At 47.1% G+C, this 22,232-nt stretch overlaps 1 protein-coding gene across 1 annotated transcript in view; it reads right to left on the reverse strand.

The window, feature by feature from the left end:
* Positions 1–22,232, reverse strand: part of TOPAZ1 (testis and ovary specific TOPAZ 1) — a 174,919-nt gene that overhangs the window by 125,643 nt on the left and 27,044 nt on the right. The window contains exons 2-3 of the mRNA XM_044295534.1: positions 9,335–9,454; positions 1,458–1,521 (exon numbers count right to left, since the gene is read on the reverse strand). Coding sequence (XP_044151469.1) covers positions 1,458–1,521; positions 9,335–9,454 — 184 coding nt within the window. The remainder of the gene's footprint in view (positions 1–1,457; positions 1,522–9,334; positions 9,455–22,232) is intronic.

A 22,232-nucleotide genomic window follows, 5' to 3' on the forward strand; every position in this document is an offset into this window, starting at 1 on the left:
GATTGCAAAACATTGGATCCAGCCCATCGGCCCGACTAAACAAGAATGGGTGGGGTCAGTTAAAACCTTGGTTCGGTTGGAAAGTGGTATATACAAAAAGAGAGGGGCTATCAAGGAATTTAGGAAACAATGGGAGTGCTGGGTTACACAATCTGGTCTGGCTTCACAAGATTTGATGAGGCTCTCTGGGTGCGAGATAATATGTTTATGTTGGGCCTGTTTTAGGGTTACATAGGTAGGTTGAGGTCAACTATAGTTATATCGACCAACATGGAGGACACTGCACAGAGGGGGGGAGGGGGTAGTTTTTTTGGGGGTGGTATTTGCTGCTCCTTATGCTAAGCTGGCGCGCATACGCAGCAGGTTTAATTTTTTTTATTTAAAATAATTAAAGCAAGAAATAAGAGCATAAGCTTACAGCCATGCTTTCTTTGGCAAGCAGGTGGTTTTCATTATCTGCTATATATACTGAAACTAATGTTTTATTGCACGTTGTAGTACATATACTTTATTGTACCTTGATGTATGTATTTTTGGTGTATGCTTACAGTCGCTCTGTCAATAAAAATTATCTGATTTAAAAAAATAATGCTATTATTTTCCCTTATAACCATGTAATAAAGGGAAAATAAAGATCGGGTCCCCATCCTGATCATCTCCTAGCAACCATGCGTGAAAATCGCACCGCATCCGCACTTGCTTGCGGATGCCTTTGATTTTCAAGCAGCCCCATTCACTTCTGTGAGGCCTGCGTTGCGTGAAATACGCACAATATAGAGCTTGCTGCGATTTTCACGCAACGCACCAGTGATGCGTGAAAAATCACTGGCCATGTGCACAGCCCTATTGGAGTAAATGGGTCCGGATTCAGTGCGGGTGCAATGCGTTTACCTCACGCATTGCACCCGCACGGAATTCTCGCCCATGTGAAAGGGGCCTTATTCTAGCGGTCTACTGGGATTCCAGAGTTCAGACATTTATCATCATTGCAGAGAACACCTTTAGGGCTCATGAAGGTTTTTTCTTAGTTTTTTTTGCAGCCTGTATGCAAAACCATTCACTTCAATAGGGCCAAAAAGAAAAAACGGAAATCATTCCGTATCTTATTATTGTTCGCATTATGGACAAGGTTAAGGCTGTTCTATTAAGGGCCGGCCGTTCTGCGAAACAAAGTATCCGTGTTTTGCGGATTGTGAACATATTACGCACCTCACCAGTCAAATCTAGCATCTTAAATCTGAAGAGTCAATGTTTTACAAGAGAAACAATTCCATTTACTCAAAACTGATGTGTAAATACATAAAATGCAATCTGTAGGAAACAAAAGAAAGCAGTACGTATTGATTTACAATGGCAAAATATGCCATTCTAGTTATACTGATAACTATGCTTGATGTACTTTGTTCTATCATGAAAATTATTGGTCAGCGTTTTTGGCCCTTTGTGTTCATACATACCAGCACGTTTCAATAAAAATGTGCTATTTTCACTAAGCAGCTTATGTAACACATCCATGCATACCTATGGAGTGGAAAGAGTGCAAACTTTTATTACATGGATATCACAGCTTAGTTTCTAAACATAAGTAACTACAAAGTAAATGACTATGTAAAATGTACAATAAACCAAATACACATCTACCATCCTCATTCAAGTGCTTTATGGGTGTTGCCTGGTTTCACAATATTGATAACCTATCCACAGGATATCAATGTCAGATAGATGGAGGTCCAACTCTGGGTACCACCAAAGATCAGCTGTTGGGCTGAATGTGCCAGGGCACGCAGGCAAGCGCTGCATCTTCAGCGTTTACATGCACACCGTCTACTGTAGTGGTGGAGCAGAGTAATTCACTGTTCTTTCACTTAAATGTCTGATGAAACAAAAATGGAACTGTCTGGCCATAACTCGTTAAGTACTTAGGAAAAAGTGGGAGGCTTGTAAGCCAGAGAACAATCATTCCAACTGTGAAGCACGGGGTGGGAGCATCATGTGATGGGGATGTTTTGCTGCAGGAGGGGCTGGTACATGTCACAAAATAGATGGCCCATCGCAGGACAGTGACTGTAAAAGAAAATGCATCCACTTAAAGGAGCTGCTGAGCATTGACCCCTTGTGCTTGCTAACACCCATGTCACTCTGTATACTCCTGTGGCCGCTGAGTGCGTAAGCAGTGGCCAGCCATAGGTTGGTGAAGCAGGAGCAGCTGAGCGAAATGAACAGCTTAGTGTAACGAAAGCCGCTCTTCGTTACACCTCTGAGTGCAGGGCACTGCTGAGTGATTTTAAGACTGCTTCCGTGCCCCCCAGCTGGTGAGTGGGCCACAGTGTCCTCTACAATATAAACAAGTCCTCCTCTACTGGTTCACATATATACCGAATTTTCTGGACTATAAGACGCACTATCAATCACCCACAGACTCCTAAAAAATACTGCTGCTCCGCAGGTTGCATACTGAGAAGAAGTATTTTTTATCAGTCTGTGGGCAATTGATATTATAACTGAGGATGACGCGTCCAGAAATGTCATTCAATATTGTGAACATTCCTGGCCAATAGGTGCTTCATCTGAGCCCACAGCAATATCTCTGCCAACCTATACCAGGTTCACAGGGTTGACTTTCCTTATTTTTAAACAATTATTCAATTAAATCCTTTTTGTTTTGAATTTTAAGCGTTCCTTCAGGCAGTGATTGTGATTAACCCCTTCCCGCCGAGCGCCGCAATAGTACGGCACAGCGGGACGTGATTTGCCGCCCAGCACCGTACTATTACGGCCAGCTGATCGGGTGGGTGCAGGAGTTGCGTCCGGCCAATCAGCTGCAGGGGACCGGCTGTTCCCGTTAGCTGGACCCCTGCTGTATGCTCCTGCATCTGTAAAAATACTGATGCCGGAGCACTAACCCCTTCTATGCCGCAGTAGCACATGATCTACCCTGTCAGATGAATGTTGTAAAAAAAAAAAAAAACGGTGCCAAAACAGCAATTTTTTGGTTACCTTGCCTCACAAAAAACGTAATATGGAGCAATTAAAAATCATATGTACCCCAAAATAGTACCAATAAAACTGGCACCTTATCCTCTAGTTTCCAAAATGGGGTAACTTTTTAGGAGATTCTACTGTAGGGTGTATCAGGGGGGCTTAAAATGGGACATAGCATCTAAAAACCAGTCCAACAAAATCTGCCTTCCAGAAACCATATGGTTCCTTTCCTTCTGAGGCCTGCCTTGTGCCCAAACATCAGTGTATGACCACATGTGGGGTATTTCTGTAAACTGCAGAATCAGGGTAATAAATATAGAGTTTTGTTTGGCTGTTAACTCTTGATAAGTTAAAGAAAAAAAAAAAGGGATTCAAATGGAAAATCTGCCAAAAAAGTGAAATTTGATATTTCATCTCCATGTTCCTTTCATTCTTGTGGAACACCTAAAGGGTTAACAAAGTTTGTAAAATCTGATTATAAGTAGCTTAAGGTTTAGTTTCTACAATGGGTTCATTTATGGGGGTTTCCACTATGTAAGCCCCACAAAGTGACTACAGACCTGAACTGGACCTTAAAAAGTGGGTTTTGGAAGTTTTCCTAAAAATTTTAAGATTTGCTTTTAAAACGTTTAAGTCTTCTAACGTCCTAAAAAAATATAAAGGAAATTTTTTGTGAAACTCACCTGTAAAATCTTTTTCTCGACTTTTCCATTGGGGGACACAGACCATGGGTATAGTTTAGATGTATTAGTAGGAGGGACACTATGCAAATACAAAAGAGCTCCTCCTCGGGCTATACCCCCCGACTGCTCCAGAAGGAACTCAGGCGTTGCAAAAGCAGGAGAAGGAGCCAAGAAAAAATAATGGAAGCCATCGGACCAAACCCATAAGGTCCAACCACAAACGGAATCTGAACTGAAGACCCCTCCTGCAACAGGCAGAATGGGTGGGAACTGTGTCCCCCAATGGAAAAGTAGAGAAAAATATTTTAAAGGTGAGTTTCACAAAAAATCTCCTTTTCTCATACTTTTATCCATTGGGGGACACAGACCATGGGACGTCCTAAAGCAGTCCATGGGGTGGGAAAAAATATCAGCACCGCCAGGAGGAACGTCCAACGGTCAAACAGGAACCACAGCCTGCAAAACCCTGCGGCCAAAGACAGCATCAGCCGAAGCCAGTGAATGCAACTGATAGAACTTCGTAAAGGTATGTAAGGACAACCAGGTGGCCGCCTTACACCGCTGAGACGCAGAGGCACGATTGCTTCTTGCCCAGGAAGCCCCAACCGCCCTAGTGGAGTGAGCGGTAATCCGAGCGCGCTAGGCCGCAGAAATAGCCGAACGGATCCATCGCGCCACAGTGACCTTGGAGGCCGCCAGACCCTTACGAGGTCCCTCAGGAATCACAAAGAGGGAGTCCGACCGGCGGACAGAAGCGGTAGCCGTGAGATACACTCTCAAGGCCCGGACGACATCCAGGGAATGTAGAGCGCGTTCCTTGGGGTTTGCCGGAGAAGGGCAAAAAGAAGGCAGGACAAGATACTCGTTAAGGTGGAAGGGAGAGACCACCTTGGGTAAAAAGGAGGGAACTGGACGGAGCACAACCTTATCCTGGTGAAAAAACAGAAAAGGCTCCTAGCAGGAAAGAGCGGCCAGCTCCGACAACCGTCTGATGGAAGTTATGGCCACAAGGAAGACCACCTTCCAGGTGAGAAAAGTCAGGGAGACCTCTCTCAGAGGCTCGAAGGGGGCCGCCTGCAGAGCGCGCAGGACCAAATTGAGATCCCATGGAGGTGAAGGGGGAACATACAGGGGAACCGAATGTGCTACCCCCTGAAGAAGTCTTCACAGGACCCATGAGAGCAAGGGACTTCTGAAAAAAGACAGACAGTGCCGAAACCTGACCTTTCAGGGATCTCAGCGACAGTCCCATCTCAAGCCCGGACTGAAGAAAAGACAGCACCATCGGTATGGAAAGGCGAAGGGGACAGAACCCCGAGCTCTCACAAAAGGTCAGGAAAGCCTTCCAGGTACGATAATAAATCCGGGAGGAAGCAGGCTTCCTTGCCCTGATCATGGTTCTAATCACTGAATCCGAGAACCCCCTCTTCCTCAGGATGGCGGTTTCAACAGCCACGCCGTTAAACGAAGAGACCGTGAATTCTGGTGGAAGAGCGGGCCCTGAGACAGTAGGTCCTTTCTGTCGGGAAGAGGCCATGGGGCGTCCGCCAGCATCCGAGCCATGTCTGAGAACCACGCGCAGCGAGGTCACTCTTGGGCGATGAGACCGGTCGGGATCCCTTCCGCCTCGATCTTGCGTAGAACCTTCGGCAGTAGAGGAAACGGAGGGAAGACATAGAGGAGACTGAAGTCCTGCCATGGAGACACCAGCGCGTCCACCCCGTACGCCTTCGGATCCCGGGCGTGAGCCAGGAACACTGGGAGCTTGTTGTTGAGCCTGGACGCCATCAAGTCCACATCCGGGCGGCCCCATCTGTGGCAGAAGTCTTCAAACACTTCTGGATGCAGAGACCACTCGCCTGGATCCACCTTGTTGCGGCTTAGAAAGTCCGCTGTCCAGTTGTCCACTCCTGGAATGTAAACTGCTGACAACACCAGAACGTGCGACTCCGCCCACGTCAGAATTCTCGTCACCTCCTGCATCACCATCCTGCTGTAGCCCTAGGCTGGAGAAGATGGGTGCTCTTGCCCCCTGTAGCGGCAGAGATGAACTCATCCAGTTAAGCCCCAAAAAGTCTGGAACTCTCAAAGGGGAGGTTGCTTGGAGGAAGCATCAGCATCCCATACCTTCAAACAGATCTCCCTGCATTGAATGACCGAGGGCTGAAATGCGGGCAAAAAGGGAACCAATGTCAATGGAAGCCTTGCAGAGGAATTTGGAGGCCTGAGACATCTGGAGAACCAAACCCAGTGTGTCAGCAGACGCACCTTGGTCAGCCAGGTCCTGGTGATGGCGCTGCAGCCACATTGAGAGAGCTCTGGCCACCCATGCCGAGTCAAAGGCAGGCCACAGGGACGTGCCCGCCAGTGAGAATATGGATTTGGCCAGAGAATCTAGGCGCCTGTCCACAGCGTCCTGCAGAGAGAAGCCGTCCAGGACAGGGAGGGCCGTGTTTTTGGCCAACCTTGCTACCGGTGGGGGGGGGGGGGGGGGGGAAGACCACTTCTCCACGCTGTCCGCCGGGAAAGGATAGAGGGTATCCATGCGTTTTGTGGCGGAAAACTTTTGATTAGGACGGTTCCATGCCCTGGATATGACAGCGGAAAATTCCTCATGGACTTAAAAAGGCAGCCGCCTCCGGTTTTTTGGGAGGAAAAAGGGCGAACTCCCTCCTAGTGGAAGGAGGAGAATCCCCTTGGAGATTAAAGGTGTCACGGACAACCGCTACTAGATCAGCCACCATGGTGGAGAGCTTAGGCGGAAGATCCGAGCCGGACAATTCCCCTTCAGACCTGCGCTCCCTAGGAGGGGGAGAGGAGTCTAAGCATGCTTCTAGCCGAGGGGGAGAAGCGGAGTCATCCGAGGAGGGATGCTGCCGCTCACGCTGCCTCTTAGTAGTCAGGTGTCCTCTGCGGGAACCACTGCGAGGAGACGGAGTGGTTGGCGCCGCAGTATTGAAGGCTGCCATACGTTCCAAGGACATGGCTGTCTTGGCGAATAAGGCCAAATCAGCGGCCGCACCGGACATGGCGGATGCCCAAGCGGGAGCCGCAGACTCCGCAGTGACCAGGGGGGGACTGGTCTGGGCAAGAGAAGGGTGACCCCGTCCAGGGACAGGGCAGGAGGCACAGGTACCAGTGAACGAAAGTGGAAGAAGACACTCCATACAGGACCCTATTGGGGTCTGAGAAGAGGTCTTAACAGACTTATATATATATATCTGCAGCTGGAAAGCTGACAATCCTACCACCCAGGCACAGCACAGGAATCACCAGAGAGGAGACTCAGGGAGCAGCCGTCCGGCAAGAGTAGCAGAGGATGGAGCCGGAGCGAAGCGCTAGGCTCCGCCCCCTAGAAGCGCCAGAGCGGCGTGAAAAGAAGTGTGCGCTCTAGTCCCAGGGCCACTTGAAGAAAAGGTCCCCCGGCACCGAACGTGGCGCAGCGGGGGTTAATAAACAGTATGGCCGCTCGTGCAGGGGAAGACAAGTGGAGATCCGCCTCTGCTGAAAGCCGCTGTATTACAGTGGAACGGAGCCGCACTGGCGCCGTTCTAATCAGCAGTGCCGCATAAGGTGAAGGCCTGGACTGAATAAAATGCCTCCAGATTCTCCACAGGTACTAGTGTGCGCCCTAGACAGAGAATCACCCAAGTCCCCATTCACCCAGACGGCCCAAAGGTCTCAGTGCAGAGGGGAAGGGAGGAGGGAGGGAGGAGGGGGGGCAGAGGATGCAGCTTTGTACTTATCTGCTCCTGCAGATCTTCTCCCTCAACTCCAGGACCAGCAGGGATGCACCTCTTCAGACTTCTGACTCCTTGCCCAGGAGTGCAGTGCTCTGGTGGAGGGTGGCAGCAGGTTACCCAGGAGCTGGTGGGATGCCGGAGCTGACAGGTCAAGCCCGGATCCACTTGCCTTCTTGGGGGATAATGGAGGCAGCGTCCAACCGACGGCGGCAGGCACTCCATGGGGGAACCAGGAAGGCGCCATGCCGACCTGCGTCCCCATCTAGAAAAAAATAACAAAAAGGAGACGAATCAGGAAGTGTCAACCTCCTTCACCAGACACTAAGCAAAGACTGAGTTCCTCCTGGAGGAGTCGGGGGGTATAGCCCGAGGAGGAGGAGCTCTTTTGTATTTGCATAGTGTCCCTCCTACTAATACCTCGAAGCTATACCCATGGTCTGTGTCCCCCAATGGATAAAAGTACAAGAAATTACATTTACAAAATGATGCCGCCATAAAGTAGACATATGGGGAATGTTAAGTAATAAATATTTTATGAGGTATCACTGTTTTAAAAGCAGAGAACTTGAAATTTTGAAAATTGCGAATTTTTCTAAATTGTTGGTAAATTTGGATTTTTTTCATAAACAAAGATGAAATAAATATATTGACTAAAATGTATGACTGTCATGAAGTACAATGTGTCACGAGAAAACAATCTCAGAATGGCTTGGATAAGTAAAAGCGTTCCAAAGTTATTACCACATAAAGTGACGTGTCGGATTTGCAAAAAAAGGCCTGGGCAGATAGGTGAAAACTGGCCTGGGGTAGAAAGGGTTAAAGGGGATGTCTGACCCTGATGCAAAATTATTTAAAGGGAATCTGTCAGCTGGATTTTGGGTATAGAGCTGAGGACATGGGCTGCTAGATCGCCGCTAGCACATCCGCAATACCCAGTCACCATAGCTCTCTGTGCTTTTATTGTGTCAAAAAAAGATGTTATATATCTAAATGAGGCAAGTAAGAAGCCCAAGGAGCTGTTACTAACGGTTCAGGAGCCCAGCCACGCCCACTGTGAAGGAGCCCAGCACCGTCCCGCATACTCCAAATCTCCTCCTTGCTCCCCGACGTCACAAAGCTAGTAAGCCGTAATCTCCCGATGTGCGAGCTAGCGCATGTGCAGGTGTCGGCATAGTGTTCCTTCCCTGTGCTGGCATTAGCCTCAGGGAACGAACTGCGCATGCGCTAGCTCGCACAACGCGAGATTACGGTGCTCTAGCTTTCTGACGTCGTGGAGCAAGGAGGAGATTCTGAGGATGCGGGGCGGTGCTGCGCTCCTTCACAGTGGGCGTGGCTGGGCTCAGAGACTGAGAACACTGGACTCATCTCTGAAGCATGGAGGAGACAGGACTCATCTAAGGTTCAATTACATCTATATAAAATCGTTTTTTGGACAATAAAAGCACAGAGCTATGGCGGCTGGGTATTGCGGATGTGCTAGCAGCCATCTAGCAGCCCATGTCCTCAGCTCTATACACAAAATCCCTGTGACAGGTTCCCTTTAGGGGCCGGAATGTGCGACCTATTCCAAGTAGCTCCAGTCCAACACCAACGGTCATATCCCTGCTGCTTCTGGTACCATGTGGACTAGAAGTGTTTCATTAAATGCACTGTTGGAGCTATTGGGGAACTTGGGGACACGTCACCGCTGGGGCCAGTGCAGCAGTGCACATAATGAAGGACAGGACATCGAATCACATTTTTGGTCCACAGGGACAGGCTGGTGCTGGAACAGAGCTGCTTGGAGAACGGGAGTATCTTTTTTTATTATAATAAACACATTTCGGTCCTTAATTTTGAATACAGTGTCAGACAACCCCTTTAACCAATTTCCCTAAAAAACAAAAACAAAAAAAACATACCAATCGCTAAGGATGAAGAACTTACCTTTTCATCACAGTTCTTTGGTATATGCAAGTAGGAGCACTGAGTGTGTACACAGCCTTTAAATGTGTTAAAAAAATATCTACAATATCCATGTGGAAGCCGGGAATACTTTATTTGATGCTGGAGAAAACACAGATGGAAAAGATCAAAAGACAATAATGCACAGAACTGTATAAAGGTCTTCTACATGTGTCAACAAAGACTAGCTGCTAAGTTGCGATCTCATATCTAGTGTTAAACAAACTTCTATTTTCAAGTTTGGCGTACAAAGTTCGGGTTAGCTAAGAATTCCGTTATGGATTACACTAACATGGACCATAAAACTGTAAGAGATCGGGTGCTGCCAGGCAGCAGGGGCAGTCATGTACACAGTTCTTTTAGTATATTCTAACTTGAAGCGTCCCCATCACCATGGGAACGCCTCTGTGTTAGAATATACTGTCGGATCTGAGTTTTCACGAAGTGAAAAATCTGATCTGAAAAAAACTGTTATGCAGACGGATCTGTTCTGAACGGATACCATCGTTTGCATTATAGGAGCGGATCCGTCTGTGCAGATACCAGACGGATCCGCTCCGAACGCAAGTGTGAAAGTAGCCTTACCGGCTGAGTCCCGATCCAGTGCTCTGGCGGTGGCAGGGCAGCTGGAGATGTTCACTTCCATTGCTTCTCGCGCCGTTTATAGTTTAGTGTGTACATTATATATTAGTGTATTTATGTATGTGTACCTTAGATATGGTGTATTTATGTGTGTTGCGCATTATATATATATATATATATATAGATATATATATAGATATATATATATATAGATAGTGTATGTATATGTAAACATGTGTCGTGAGATGCCGCGTGTCCGCAGTTGAGCAGGGAACCAATTGTCAAAAATTTGAATCCCACCTTGGTTACAGCCAGTGCTGCTCTAAGCTCACCAGCAAAGAACAGCGCAGAGGGCAGAAGATGACAGAATGCAGAGCCAAACACGGTTTGCTTGGTTCGACAAGTGTGGGGGCAGAGCCACTGATGACATGGGGAAGCCTCTGACCTTAAAGTGTGTGTGAGACACAGCATGGCTGCCAAGGTATGTGTCAGCGCTGCACATGTTTTATTCTAGACGCTTGTGGTGTAGAAGAAAGTAGTATGCCCTGGAGACTGTAGGGAAGGGATGTTTGTGAGGGAGATGCTGCCAGCCCCTGCGTAGAGGACCCTGTCTAGCGCTTTACTGTCTTCTCCCAACATCATAAAAATGAAGAACGCACTAGGCGCTTTGTGCACTCTGCATAGCCCCAGATACCAGCTCCATGAACTCCTTCCTCCAGGCCTGGTCTGCACAGCTTTAAAACCACTTGACTACAGCTTCCCCTAGCAGGTTAGTCAGCATCCTCAGCAAGGTGTGCACGGGATCATGGACTTCTCTGCACCACCTACACTAGCTCCTCGTCACTGACAAAATAAACTGGCATGTGGGTGTCGGGCAAGATGTCACTGACCACGTGGTGCAGAGCAGAGAGATAGAGTCAAGGTAAAATGTTTAATGAACTGTGATTTGGGTCACAATAGCCCAGCCCTACCCTGCAATTTTTTTTATTTATTTTACAGTCCTCCTAATGACAACAGCAAACTAAATCTTTATTCTCAACTATAACATCTGGATGGCAGGCAAACTGCTGTGAAAGTCACACGCTCACGTAGATAGCACTTACAATAGCTTTGTCATGCTTCCATATTTCGCCGATGTCTGAAGCCACCAATTCTGGTGGAGATACCTTCTTCCTAATGGAGGGGCAATCTAACAAGACCATCACAAAAACAGTGTCAGAACAGTTTTACATGTGCATAGTGGTAAAAGTCTGCAGAATGGATCCACAAAACAGATGTACTGCATTAGTGTATCATCAGCCCTGCATATCAGTAATACAGATGGCCTGTGGTACAGCACTCAGAAAAGCAGATCCAATAAGGACACACTGCTCACATATGGAGGCATCTATATTTTAAATTCTTTCTATAGACTTTTCATTTGCAAAGCGGATTCAACATGCTGTGTTTTTTTTTTGTTTTAATACTCACACATTCTATATGCCCATGTGCAAAGCCCCATAGAGGAATACAAAAAAATAAAATTAAATGGGAAAAAATTGATAAAAATATTCTCATGTGAGTAGAAAAATGTAAAGCACCACAAAGATGTAACCAATGGGAAGTCACATCTAATGTTAAAACGTAACCTTTATTCAATCAAATTATAACTGTTCTTAAAAAAAAAAAAAAAAAAAAGGAATAAAAGTTTAGCTTACAGTGCATCAACCCCCAAGGTCAGGGATGGCCAACCTGCGGCTCTCCAGCTGTTGCAAAACTACAACTCCCAGCATGCCAAGACAACCTATAGCTATCAGCCTACAGCAGGGCATGGTGGGAATTTTAGTTTTACAACAGTTGGAGAGCCGCAGGTTGGCCAGCCCTACCCTAGGTTAACAACTGACACACAAAATTAAAGATAGGGTACTTGCTGGCACCCACCATTAGCAGATAAGGAATACAAACCAATTGAATCCTTCCTTCTAACCTGGTGAGAGGCCACGTGGGTTAATAGGCAATATCTAACCATGTTAAGCCCCAAAGGTGGTGCTATGCTGGCTCTAATAAACCTAACTACAGACCAACCACCTTGAAAATGACGACCTCATACAGGACATGACCCTAGGACTACAGGCCCCAAGATGATCATAGCCATTCATGCCGCAAAATGGAACTACGGATGCGGGCAGCACACGGACCCATAACAACGGACGTGTGAATGGCCCCTAAGGCTCATCAGGGGACATGGAGAGGCAAAGAGGGCCATAACAAATATATTTCTGAAGACTGCCAGTGCATCCGAGTCCAGGCTACCAGGAAAACACTAACAGGCAGTATGCCTTGTTTAATAGAGTTGACCCTGCTGAAAGGCAATGGCAGTGGGTGATGACCAAGCTAGAGAGTACAACAGTGGCTTTAACTGCTTGGGCATAGGAGTGAGCATGCTGGAATCCAAATTTTCAACAAAAAAATTCATTCAATTTCTATGGAAGATTGTAGGGGCTGTTACTTTGGCTTGAGCTGTTAGCAGCATTTAGTGATATGCTTTACAGCAGCCACCATGAGCCATAGACACAATAGTGGGGAGGGTACACATTAACCACTTCAACCCTCCTAGCTGAAACACCCTTAATGACCAAGCCACGTTTTACACTTCTGCACTGCACTACACTACACTACTTTCACTGTTTATTGCTCGGTCATGCAACTTACCACCCAAATGAATTTTACCTCCTTTTCTTCTCAGTAATAGAGCTTTCATTTGGTGGTATTTCATTGCTGCTGACATTTTTACTTTTTTTTGTTATTAATCGAAATGTAACGATTTTTTTTGCAAAAAAATGACATTTTTCACTTTCAGTTGTAAAATTTTGCAAAAAAACGACATCCATAAATAAATTTTTCGCTAAATTTATTGCTCTACATGTCTTTGATAAAAAAAAATAATAATATATGGTTTGGGTAAAAGTTATAGTGTTTACAAACTATGGTACAGCTTTTTGAAGCAGCTCTGACTTTCTGAGCACCTGTCATGTTTTCTGAAGTTCTACAATGCCCAGACAGTACAAACACCCCACAAATGACCCCATTCGGGAAAGTAGACACCCTAAGGTATTCACTGATGGGCATAGTGAGTTCATATAACTTTTTATTTTTTGTCACAAGTTAGCGGAAAATGAGGATTTATTTTTTATCTTTTTTATTTTCTTACAAAGTCTCATATTCCACTAACTTGTGACAAAAAATAAAAACTTCCATGAACTCGCCAGGCCCATCACGAAATACCTTGGGGTGTCTTCTTTCCAAAATGGGGTCACTTGTGGGGTAGTTATACTGCCCTGGCATTTTAGGGGCCCAAATGCGTGCAAAAGTAGTTTGAAATCAAAATCTGTAAAAAATGACCTGTGAAATCCTAAAGGTGCTCTTTGGAATGTGTGCCCCCCTTTGCCCACCTAGGCTGCAAAAAAGTGTCACACATCTGGTATCGTCGTACTTAGGAGAAGTTGGGGAATGTGTTTTGGGGTGTCATTTTACATATACCCATGCTGGGTGAAAGAAATATCTTGTCAAAAGACAACTTTTCCCATTTTTTTATACAAAGTTGGCATTTGACCAAGATATTTATCTCACCCAGCATGGGTATATGTAAAATGACACCCCAACTTCTCCTGAGTACGGCGATACCACATGTGCGACACTTTTTTGCAGCCTAGATGCGCAAAGCGGCCCAAATTCCTTTTAGGAGGGCATTTTTAGACATTTGGATCACAGACTTCTTCTCACACTTTTGGGCCCCTAAAATGCCAGGGCAGTATAAATACCCCACATGTGACCCCATTTTGGAAAGAAGACACCCCAAGGTATTCAATGAGGGGCATGGCGATTTCATAGAAATTTTATTCTTTTGGCACAATTTAGCGGAAATTGTTTTTTTGGGGTATTTTCTCAAAGTCTCCCTTTCCGCTAACTTAGGACAAAAATTTCAATCTTTCATGGACTCAATCTGCCCCTCAGCGAATACCTTGGGGTGTCTTCTTTCCGAAATGGGGTCACATGTGGGGTATTTATACTGCCCTGGCATTTTAGGGGCCCTAAAGCGTGAGAAGAAGTCTGGAATATAAATGTCTAAAAAATTTGGATTCCGTGAGGGGTATGGTGAGTTCATGTGAGATTTTAGTTTTTGACACAAGTTAGTGGAATATGAGACTTTGTAAGAAAAAAAAAATTTCCGCTAACTAGGGCCAAAACAAAAAAATGTCTGAATGGAGCCTTACAGGGGGGTGATCAATGACAGGGGGGTGATCACCCATGAAGACTCCCTGATCACCCCCCTGTAAGGCTCCATTCAGATGTCCGTATGATTTTTACGGATCCACGGATACATTGATCGGATCCGCAAAACACATACGAACGTCTGAATGGAGCCTTACAGGGGGGTGATCAATGACAGGGGGGGGATCACCTCATATACACTCCCTGATCACCCCCTGTCATTGATCACCCCCCTGTAAGGCTCCATTCAGACGTCCGTATGTGTTTTGCGGATCCGATCCATGTATCCGTGGATCCGTAAAAATCATACAGACGTCTGAATGGAGCCTTACAGGGGGGGTGATCAATGACAGGGGGGTGATCAGGGAGTCTATATGGGGTGATCAGGGGTTCATAAGGGGTTAATAAGTGACAGGGGGGGGGTGTAGTGTAGTGTAGTGGTGTTTAGTGCTACTTTACACAGCTACCTGTGTCCTCTGGTGGTCGATCCAAACAAAAGGGACCACCAGAGGACCAGGTAGCAGGTATATTAGACGCTGTTATCAAAACAGCGTCTAATACAGGTCCTTCTCAAAACATTAGCATATTGTGATAAAGTTCATTATTTTCTGTAATGTACTGATAAACATTAGACTTTCATATATTTTAGATTCATTACACACCAACTGAAGTAGTTCAAGCCTTTTATTGTTTTAATATTGATGATTTTGGCATACAGCTCATGAAAACCCAAAATTCCTATCTCAAAAAATTAGCATATCATGAAAAGGTTCTCTAAACGAGCTATTAACCTAATCATCTGAATCAACTAATTAACTCTAAACACCTGCAAAAGATTCCTGAGGCTTTTAAAAACTCCCAGCCTGGTTCATTACTCAAAACCGCAATCATGGGTAAGACTGCCGACCTGACTGCTGTCCAGAAGGCCATCATTGACACCCTCAAGCAAGAGGGTAAGACACAGAAAGAAATTTCTGAACGAATAGGCTGTTCCCAGAGTGCTGTATCAAGGCACCTCAGTGGGAAGTCTGTGGGAAGGAAAAAGTGCGGCAGAAAACGCTGCACAACGAGAAGAGGTGACCGGACCCTGAGGAAGATTGTGGAGAAGGACCGATTCCAGAACTTGGGGGACCTGCGGAAGCAGTGGACTGAGTCTGGAGTAGAAACATCCAGAGCCACCGTGTACAGGCGTGTGCAGGAAATGGGCTACAGGTGCCGCATTCCCCAGGTCAAGCCACTTTTGAACCAGAAACAGCGGCAGAAGCGCCTGACCTGGGCTACAGAGAAGCAGCACTGGACTGTTGCTCAGTGGTCCAAAGTACTTTTTTCGGATGAAAGAAAATTTTGCATGTCATTCGGAAATCAAGGTGCCAGAGTCTGGAGGAAGACTGGGGAGAGGGAAATGCCAAAATGCCTGAAGTCCAGTGTCAAGTACCCACAGTCAGTGATGGTCTGGGGTGCCATGTCAGCTGCTGGTGTTGGTCCACTGTGTTTTATCAAGGGCAGGGTGAATGCAGCTAGCTATCAGGAGATTTTGGAGCACTTCATGCTTCCATCTGCTGAAAAGCTTTATGGAGATGAAGATTTCATTTTTCAGCACGACCTGGCACCTGCTCACAGTGCCAAAACCACTGGTAAATGGTTTACAGACCATGGTATTACTCTGCTCAATTGGCCTGCCAACTCTCCTGACCTGAACCCCATAGAGAATCTGTGGGATATTGGGAAGAGAAAGTTGAGAGACGCAAGACCCAACACTCTGGATGAGCTTAAGGCCGCTATCGAAGCATCCTGGGCCTCCATGACACCTCAGCAGTGCCACAGGCTGATTGCCTCCATGCCACGCCGCATTGAAGCAGTCATTTCTGCAAAAGGATTCCCGACCAAGTATTGAGTGCATAACTGAACATAATTACTTAAAGGTTGACTTTTTTTGTATTAAAAACACTTTTCTTTTATTGGTCGGATGAAATATGCTAATTTTTTGAGATAGGAAATTTGGGTTTTCATGAGCTGTATGCCAAAATCATCAATATTAAAACAATAAAAGGCTTGAACTACTTCAGTTGGTGTGTAATGAATCTAAAATATATGAAAGTCTAATGTTTATCTGTACATTACAGAAAATAATGAACTTTATCACAATATGCTAATTTTTTGAGAAGGACCTGTATACCTGTTAAGGGTTAAAAAAAAAAACGCATCTCCAGCCTGCTAGCAAACGATCGCCGCTGGCAGGCTGGAGATCCACTCGCTTACCTTCCGATCACAGGCGCGCGCGTTCACAGGAAATCTCGCGTCTCGCGAGATGACGCGTATATGCGTGACTGTGCGCAGCGCTGCCGCCTCCGGACCGCGAGCCTGCGTTAGGCGGTCCGGAGGCGGTTAAAGGACATCTGTCAGCAGATTTGTACCTATGAAACTGGCTGACCTGTTACATGTGCGCTTGGCAGCTGAAGGCTTCTGTGTTGGTCCCATGTTCATGTGTGTTGGCATTACTGAGAAAAATTATGTTTTAATATATGCAAATAAGCCTCTAGGTGCAATTGGGGCGTTGCTGTTACACCTAGAGGCTCAGCTCTCTCTGAAACTGCTGTACCCAAGGTGATTACATGTGAACTATGTATCGATATAGAGGAATTACTTGATACTGTTATTCAGCCTTAGAAGCCAGTGTGAAAACGGCTGGATTATTTATTTTTTAAATAGGACGTGTGAAATAAAAAATAAATGACCAAAGATCACAAAAAAATATTCAGCATAAAAACTTGACTTAATAGGTCATTTCCTGATGGCACACTCCTTTTACAAGTAGCGTTAAAGGTACACCTGGGAACAGATGATGCACTGCATTATGTCTGGTGCAGGGCTTCAGAGGAGGAATCTACAGATGCTTAGTTCACTTGTATAATCCTTTGGTACTATACTTATCGCTGAACAACTCATACATCAGAACAAGTCTGTATACACCACACTGTTAAAAACATAATCTGGGAGATCGAAAAACGTTCAGCCTTTGATTCTCGTCCTCAGTGACTACCAAGAATTATTATGCCTCACGTTATGTAGTCTTACCATACATCCATGGTGGAAGATTATTATTTTCTATCGAAGATTCCGTTTTCTGATGATGGAAAAAAGGCTGATTAGGCAAAGGTAAATGTTTACTAGGTAAGACTTCATGAAACGGTGGACTGTGGAAAAAAAGTAAAAAGTTAAAGTGTTAAAGTAGGGTGCCATATTAACTCAGATCTGTAATAATAATAATAATGATAAATTCATTACTGTTTTGCCCACCAAAGTGTCTGTCTATTTGCAGTCGCGCGATTATGGCTGCACTTACTTCTTGCCAAGGTGATCACGTCATGTAGTGTAAAGGCAAAGTAACTCCCCAATAAACGGCACATCAATCATATGCTGTACATTGTGCAGCATTCAGAATCTAAATCTAACAACTGTAGCTCTGTCGCATGCTCAGCGAGCATCATGGAATATGTAGTTTCAGTATCACTAAAACTACTATCGATTCCTATCATATGCAGGATTTCTTCACCTGTGGGAGGCTGTCCCCACATTTGCAGAAAGGCCCAACTGCCGCTAGATTGACATGGCCAGACATTTAGCCCGGCCCCGACAATTCCCTGCCTGCGCAGCAACTCCAATTAGCTGAGCAAGGGCAGAAGCTCTGCTTCGGCGCAGCACTTGTGCAGTCACTGCTCCGAAGCAGAGCTTCTTCCTTTGCTTGGCTAACTGCAGAAGGCGCAGACAGGAAATTGTCAGGGTTGGGCTAAATGTCTGGCCCTGTCAATCTTATGGGAGGTGGTCGCTTCTTCGCCTGCGGGGACAGCCCTCACAAGGGAAGTACTCCTGCTGATAAGACGATTCGATTTGTTAGAATCAATTTGCTCATCTCTAACTAAGAGTACTTTCACACTAGCGTTTTTCTTTCCCGGCATTGAGTTCCATCCTAGGGGCTCAATACCGGGAAAAAATGATCAGTTTTATCCTAATGCATTCTGAATTGAGAGCAATCCGTTCAGGATGCATCAGTTCAGTCCTTCTTACATTTTTTGGGCGGAGAAAATACCGCAGCATGCTGCAGTTTTATCTCCGGCCAAAAATCCCGAACACTTGCGGATCTGGCATTAATTTCCATTAAAATATATTAGTGCCGGATTAGGCATTAAGTGTTCCAGGAAAACTGATCCGGTTTTGCAGTCTGCGCATGCGCAGACCTTATAAAATGAGAAAAAATAAATACTGGATCCGTTTTTCCAGATGACACCGGAAAGACGGATCCGGTATTCTAATGCATTTGTCAGACGGTGCCGCATCCGGATCTGTCTGACAAATGCCATCCGTTTGTGTCCGGATTGCTGGATCCGGCAGGCAGTCCCGGCGACGGAACTGCTTGCCGGAATCCTCTGCCGCAAGTGTGAAAACAAGATTTTTGTATAACTTACCAGTAAAATCTCTTTCTCACTCTTCCTTGGGGGGACACAGGGGACCTTGAGTATAGCTCAGCTCCCTAGGAGGCGTGACACTAAGTGAAAACTGTTAAGCCCCTCCTCCAGCAGCTATACCCTCAGCCTGGAAAGAGAGACTGCCAGTTGCGTGTCCAAGTAGTGAGAAAAGGCAATGACCAACAATGTGGAACCAACCAGCCAACTACCCAATGGGGTAAACCAAGTCTAACCGCGTAGAAAAAACAAATGAATGGGTGGGTGCTGTGTCTCCAAGGAAGACCGAGAGAGATTTTACTGGTAAGTTATACAAAAATCTTGTTTTCTCGCCAATTTTCCTTTGGGGACACAGGAGACCTTGGGACGTCCGAGAGCAGTCCAAGAGGGGAGGTACCACAGCTCCAAGGCGAAGCACCCGTAGGCATCAAGGAACCGCCGCCTGCAAAAACCAGGCGGCCCAAGGCAGCATCCGCCGATGCATGAGTATGCACCCTGTAGAACTTGGTAAAGGCATGCAAGAAAGACCAGTGGCAGCCGTGCACAAATGTTCGGCCAAAACCCGATGTCTCTGGGCCCAAGAGGCACCGACCGCTCTGGTGGAATGAGCGGCGACACCGAAAGGCGGAACCTTGGCCCTGGTGCGGTAACCTAAGCAATAGCCAATTGATGAAGCAGGCGAAAGCCACCTTGGAGGCCAGCAACCCTATGCGCAGGCCTTCCGTTAAAAATTGTATTTATTTTTTAAAATTCTGAGCGCTGAAAGGAGTCGGTGATCTCCAAGTAAATCTTCAAGGCCCGAACAACGTCCAAGCAGCGCAGTGTCCGTTCCCAGGGGTGGGAAGGGGAGGACGATGGCCTGGCCGAGAAGAAAGGCCGATATAACAGTCAGAAGAAAGGAAGGGATGGGATGGAGAACAGCCTTGTCGTGGGAAAGGACAGAAAGGCTCGGAACAAGAAAAAAAAGGCACCTAATTCAGACACCCGTCTTAGAGACATGATGGCCACAAGGAACAGGACCTACAGGACAGAAGGCGTAGAGAGATCTTCTGTAACGGCTCAAAGAGGGAAGCTTGGAGCGCCGAGAGCACAGTATTTAGTTCTCAGGGCGGTACCGGGGGACGGTACAGAGGAACCAATGAGCCACCCCGTGGCTGAAGGTCTTGACAGGCCCGAGAGGAGCCAGGGGACGCCGGAGGAGGATGGATAGTGCCAACACTTGACCCTTCAAGGAACAAAGTTCCAGTCCCAGGTCCAGGCCGGACTGGAGAAAGGACCGAACCATGGGGAGAGAAAGGCGGAGTGGGGGGAACGCCCAGCTTCCCACAGAACCGCAGGTAAGATCTCCAAGTCCGATAATAGATCCTGGACGAAGCACGGCCGAGAGCAAAAACCAGCGTGCCCGCTGGAAATCGCCTAGGCAAGCGAGAAAAAAAACAAACAACGTGATCAGGCGCAGACCAGTAGCACGGGCGGAAGAGTCCAGCAAAGCTGGTCCATCGACCCATGAGCAACTTCGTCCCGTAGCCACCCGGAGTGGGGGAGCAGAAGAGCGGACGGAAGGAACCAAAGGGGTCTGTCCAGTAGCCAGGACAAGTCAGGCTAAAGTCCATGTCGATGGTGCCACCGGAGGAAGGGGTTCAACCATTCCTGTGAGGGAGATTTAAGGACAATCATTGACCGAAGAGTAGTCCTCAAGCAGGAACAACAGCAGGGAGGGATGAAGATGGCCTTGCTGTAGAACGCAATGCAGCTACCCCCAGTACAACAGGAAGATAGTAGTCGCGGAACAAAAAAAAATGGCAGGTAAGACAGAGACAACTAACCTCGAGACGGATGAGGTATAATTGAGGGCACCATCACTACCTCAGACCCGAGCGAACGGATTACCAGTACAGGGAGTGAGAGGCTACGGCCTACCAGTTAAGGGCCAATATGGCAAGGAATAGAAGGTAAGTGCCGGAAGCGCCATCGTTACCACTGTAGAGACCCAGATTCAAGCCTGGGGGTCAACTTACCGAGAAGGTAAGTTTACAGCAGGACCCCCACCTAGAACGGAAAAACGCAATGTCACCTAAGCGTGAGGACAGAACGCGGTAAGCACGGTAAGTGGGCACACGGCCAGTACAGCTAGTGTGAACGAGGGAGACGGTCCGAGGTCACAACAGGAACTCCGGAACCATCCAAGTCAACAACCATACTCTCCCGAGGAGAGGGCTGTGAAGGAACAGCCTCTGAAGCCTGACATGGGCAGAATTCACATCGGAGGGACATGCCCTGAGCAGGAGCCAAAACAGAGCCGGCAAGAAGAAGCAGTCGAGGCAGACGCCGGCATAACCCCTCCAACAGAAAGGAGGAGTGGGTAACAGGGTAGTCAGAGTAGGACAGCTCAAAGGCAGAACACCCGATACTCTGTGTCGCCCGGCTCGCAGAAGGTGAAGACCCTGAAGAACCAAAAAGGTGGAGGTCCCCCAGACCTGGCATAACCGAAGCACCCAAGAGAAGTTGGGTGACCCTCCAAAGGAGAGCGGCCCAAACCTGGCAGCAGAGCGGCACTAAAGTGCAGAGGGCGCCCATAGGAAGGACTCATACCACACCACATTCGAAGAGGAGGGAATGGTAGTAGGAGAGGGAATCGTAGTCCCACCAGAGCCCACGTAGATTTCGAAGGGCGCTGCAGACAGCCCTCTTGTCCATGAGACAGCTTACTCAGGGAAGCAAAGCAGCAGGAGGACTAAAATGGGTACGCATCCAGGAGCCATGAAAACACCACGGGTGGAAGGGCCAACGAGCATGGTGGATACTGCCACAAGCGGAACCGCAAAATACCGTCCAAACCCGAGAATGAGCACAGCCTAGGTCGGTGCAGGCAGAGAGCAAGTAGACCACGTCCGGACCGGGTGGAAGCAGAAGTATTTCTTCGGAGAGGAGTGTAAGGCATGCGGCTAGCATCGTATCCCAAGAGAAACACGTATGTCGCGGGAGGAAGGGGGACATACGTACGGTCAGCCCTGTAAGAGGTGAAAATCCCAACACACCGACGGGAGGAGAATGCATATACGGCCCATACAATTCACAGAGTGCGCATGAAAGTTCACCCACTGTAAATATTCATTCTGGGAAGGGGGCCATAGACAGAGCCCCACAGTATCTACAGAAGTGCAATATGCCGCCTGGAAGGGAGTCATGCACAAGACTAGTACAGTATGCGATGGAACACAGGCAGTCCACCCAGAAAAGGGGGATATGCACTTGGCAAACAGTGCATTTGGAAAGAGTGTAAAGGCCCGCCTAAGAAGAGGGTGATGCCCAAGACCAGTACCGACGTCAGAGAAGTAGGGTATACCATATTCCACCCAGAAGGGGGTCATGCACATGGCTGCACTGAATCCAGTAGGAACGCAGGAAGTCCACCTAGGGAAGGGGGACATGTACATGGATACCATCGCATTAAGTAATAGGTGGATTATTGCACTAACACCGTATCCCGTGAGAGTGCAACTACCCCGCCAATGAAGAGAGGACATGCACGAGGCCAGCACAGCATGTACAAGGTCACCCTTGAGTCCCCGCCTATGGAATGAGGG

The sequence above is a fragment of the Bufo gargarizans genome, chromosome 5 (assembly GCF_014858855.1).
Source record: "Bufo gargarizans isolate SCDJY-AF-19 chromosome 5, ASM1485885v1, whole genome shotgun sequence".
Lineage (NCBI taxonomy): Eukaryota > Metazoa > Chordata > Amphibia > Anura > Bufonidae > Bufo > Bufo gargarizans.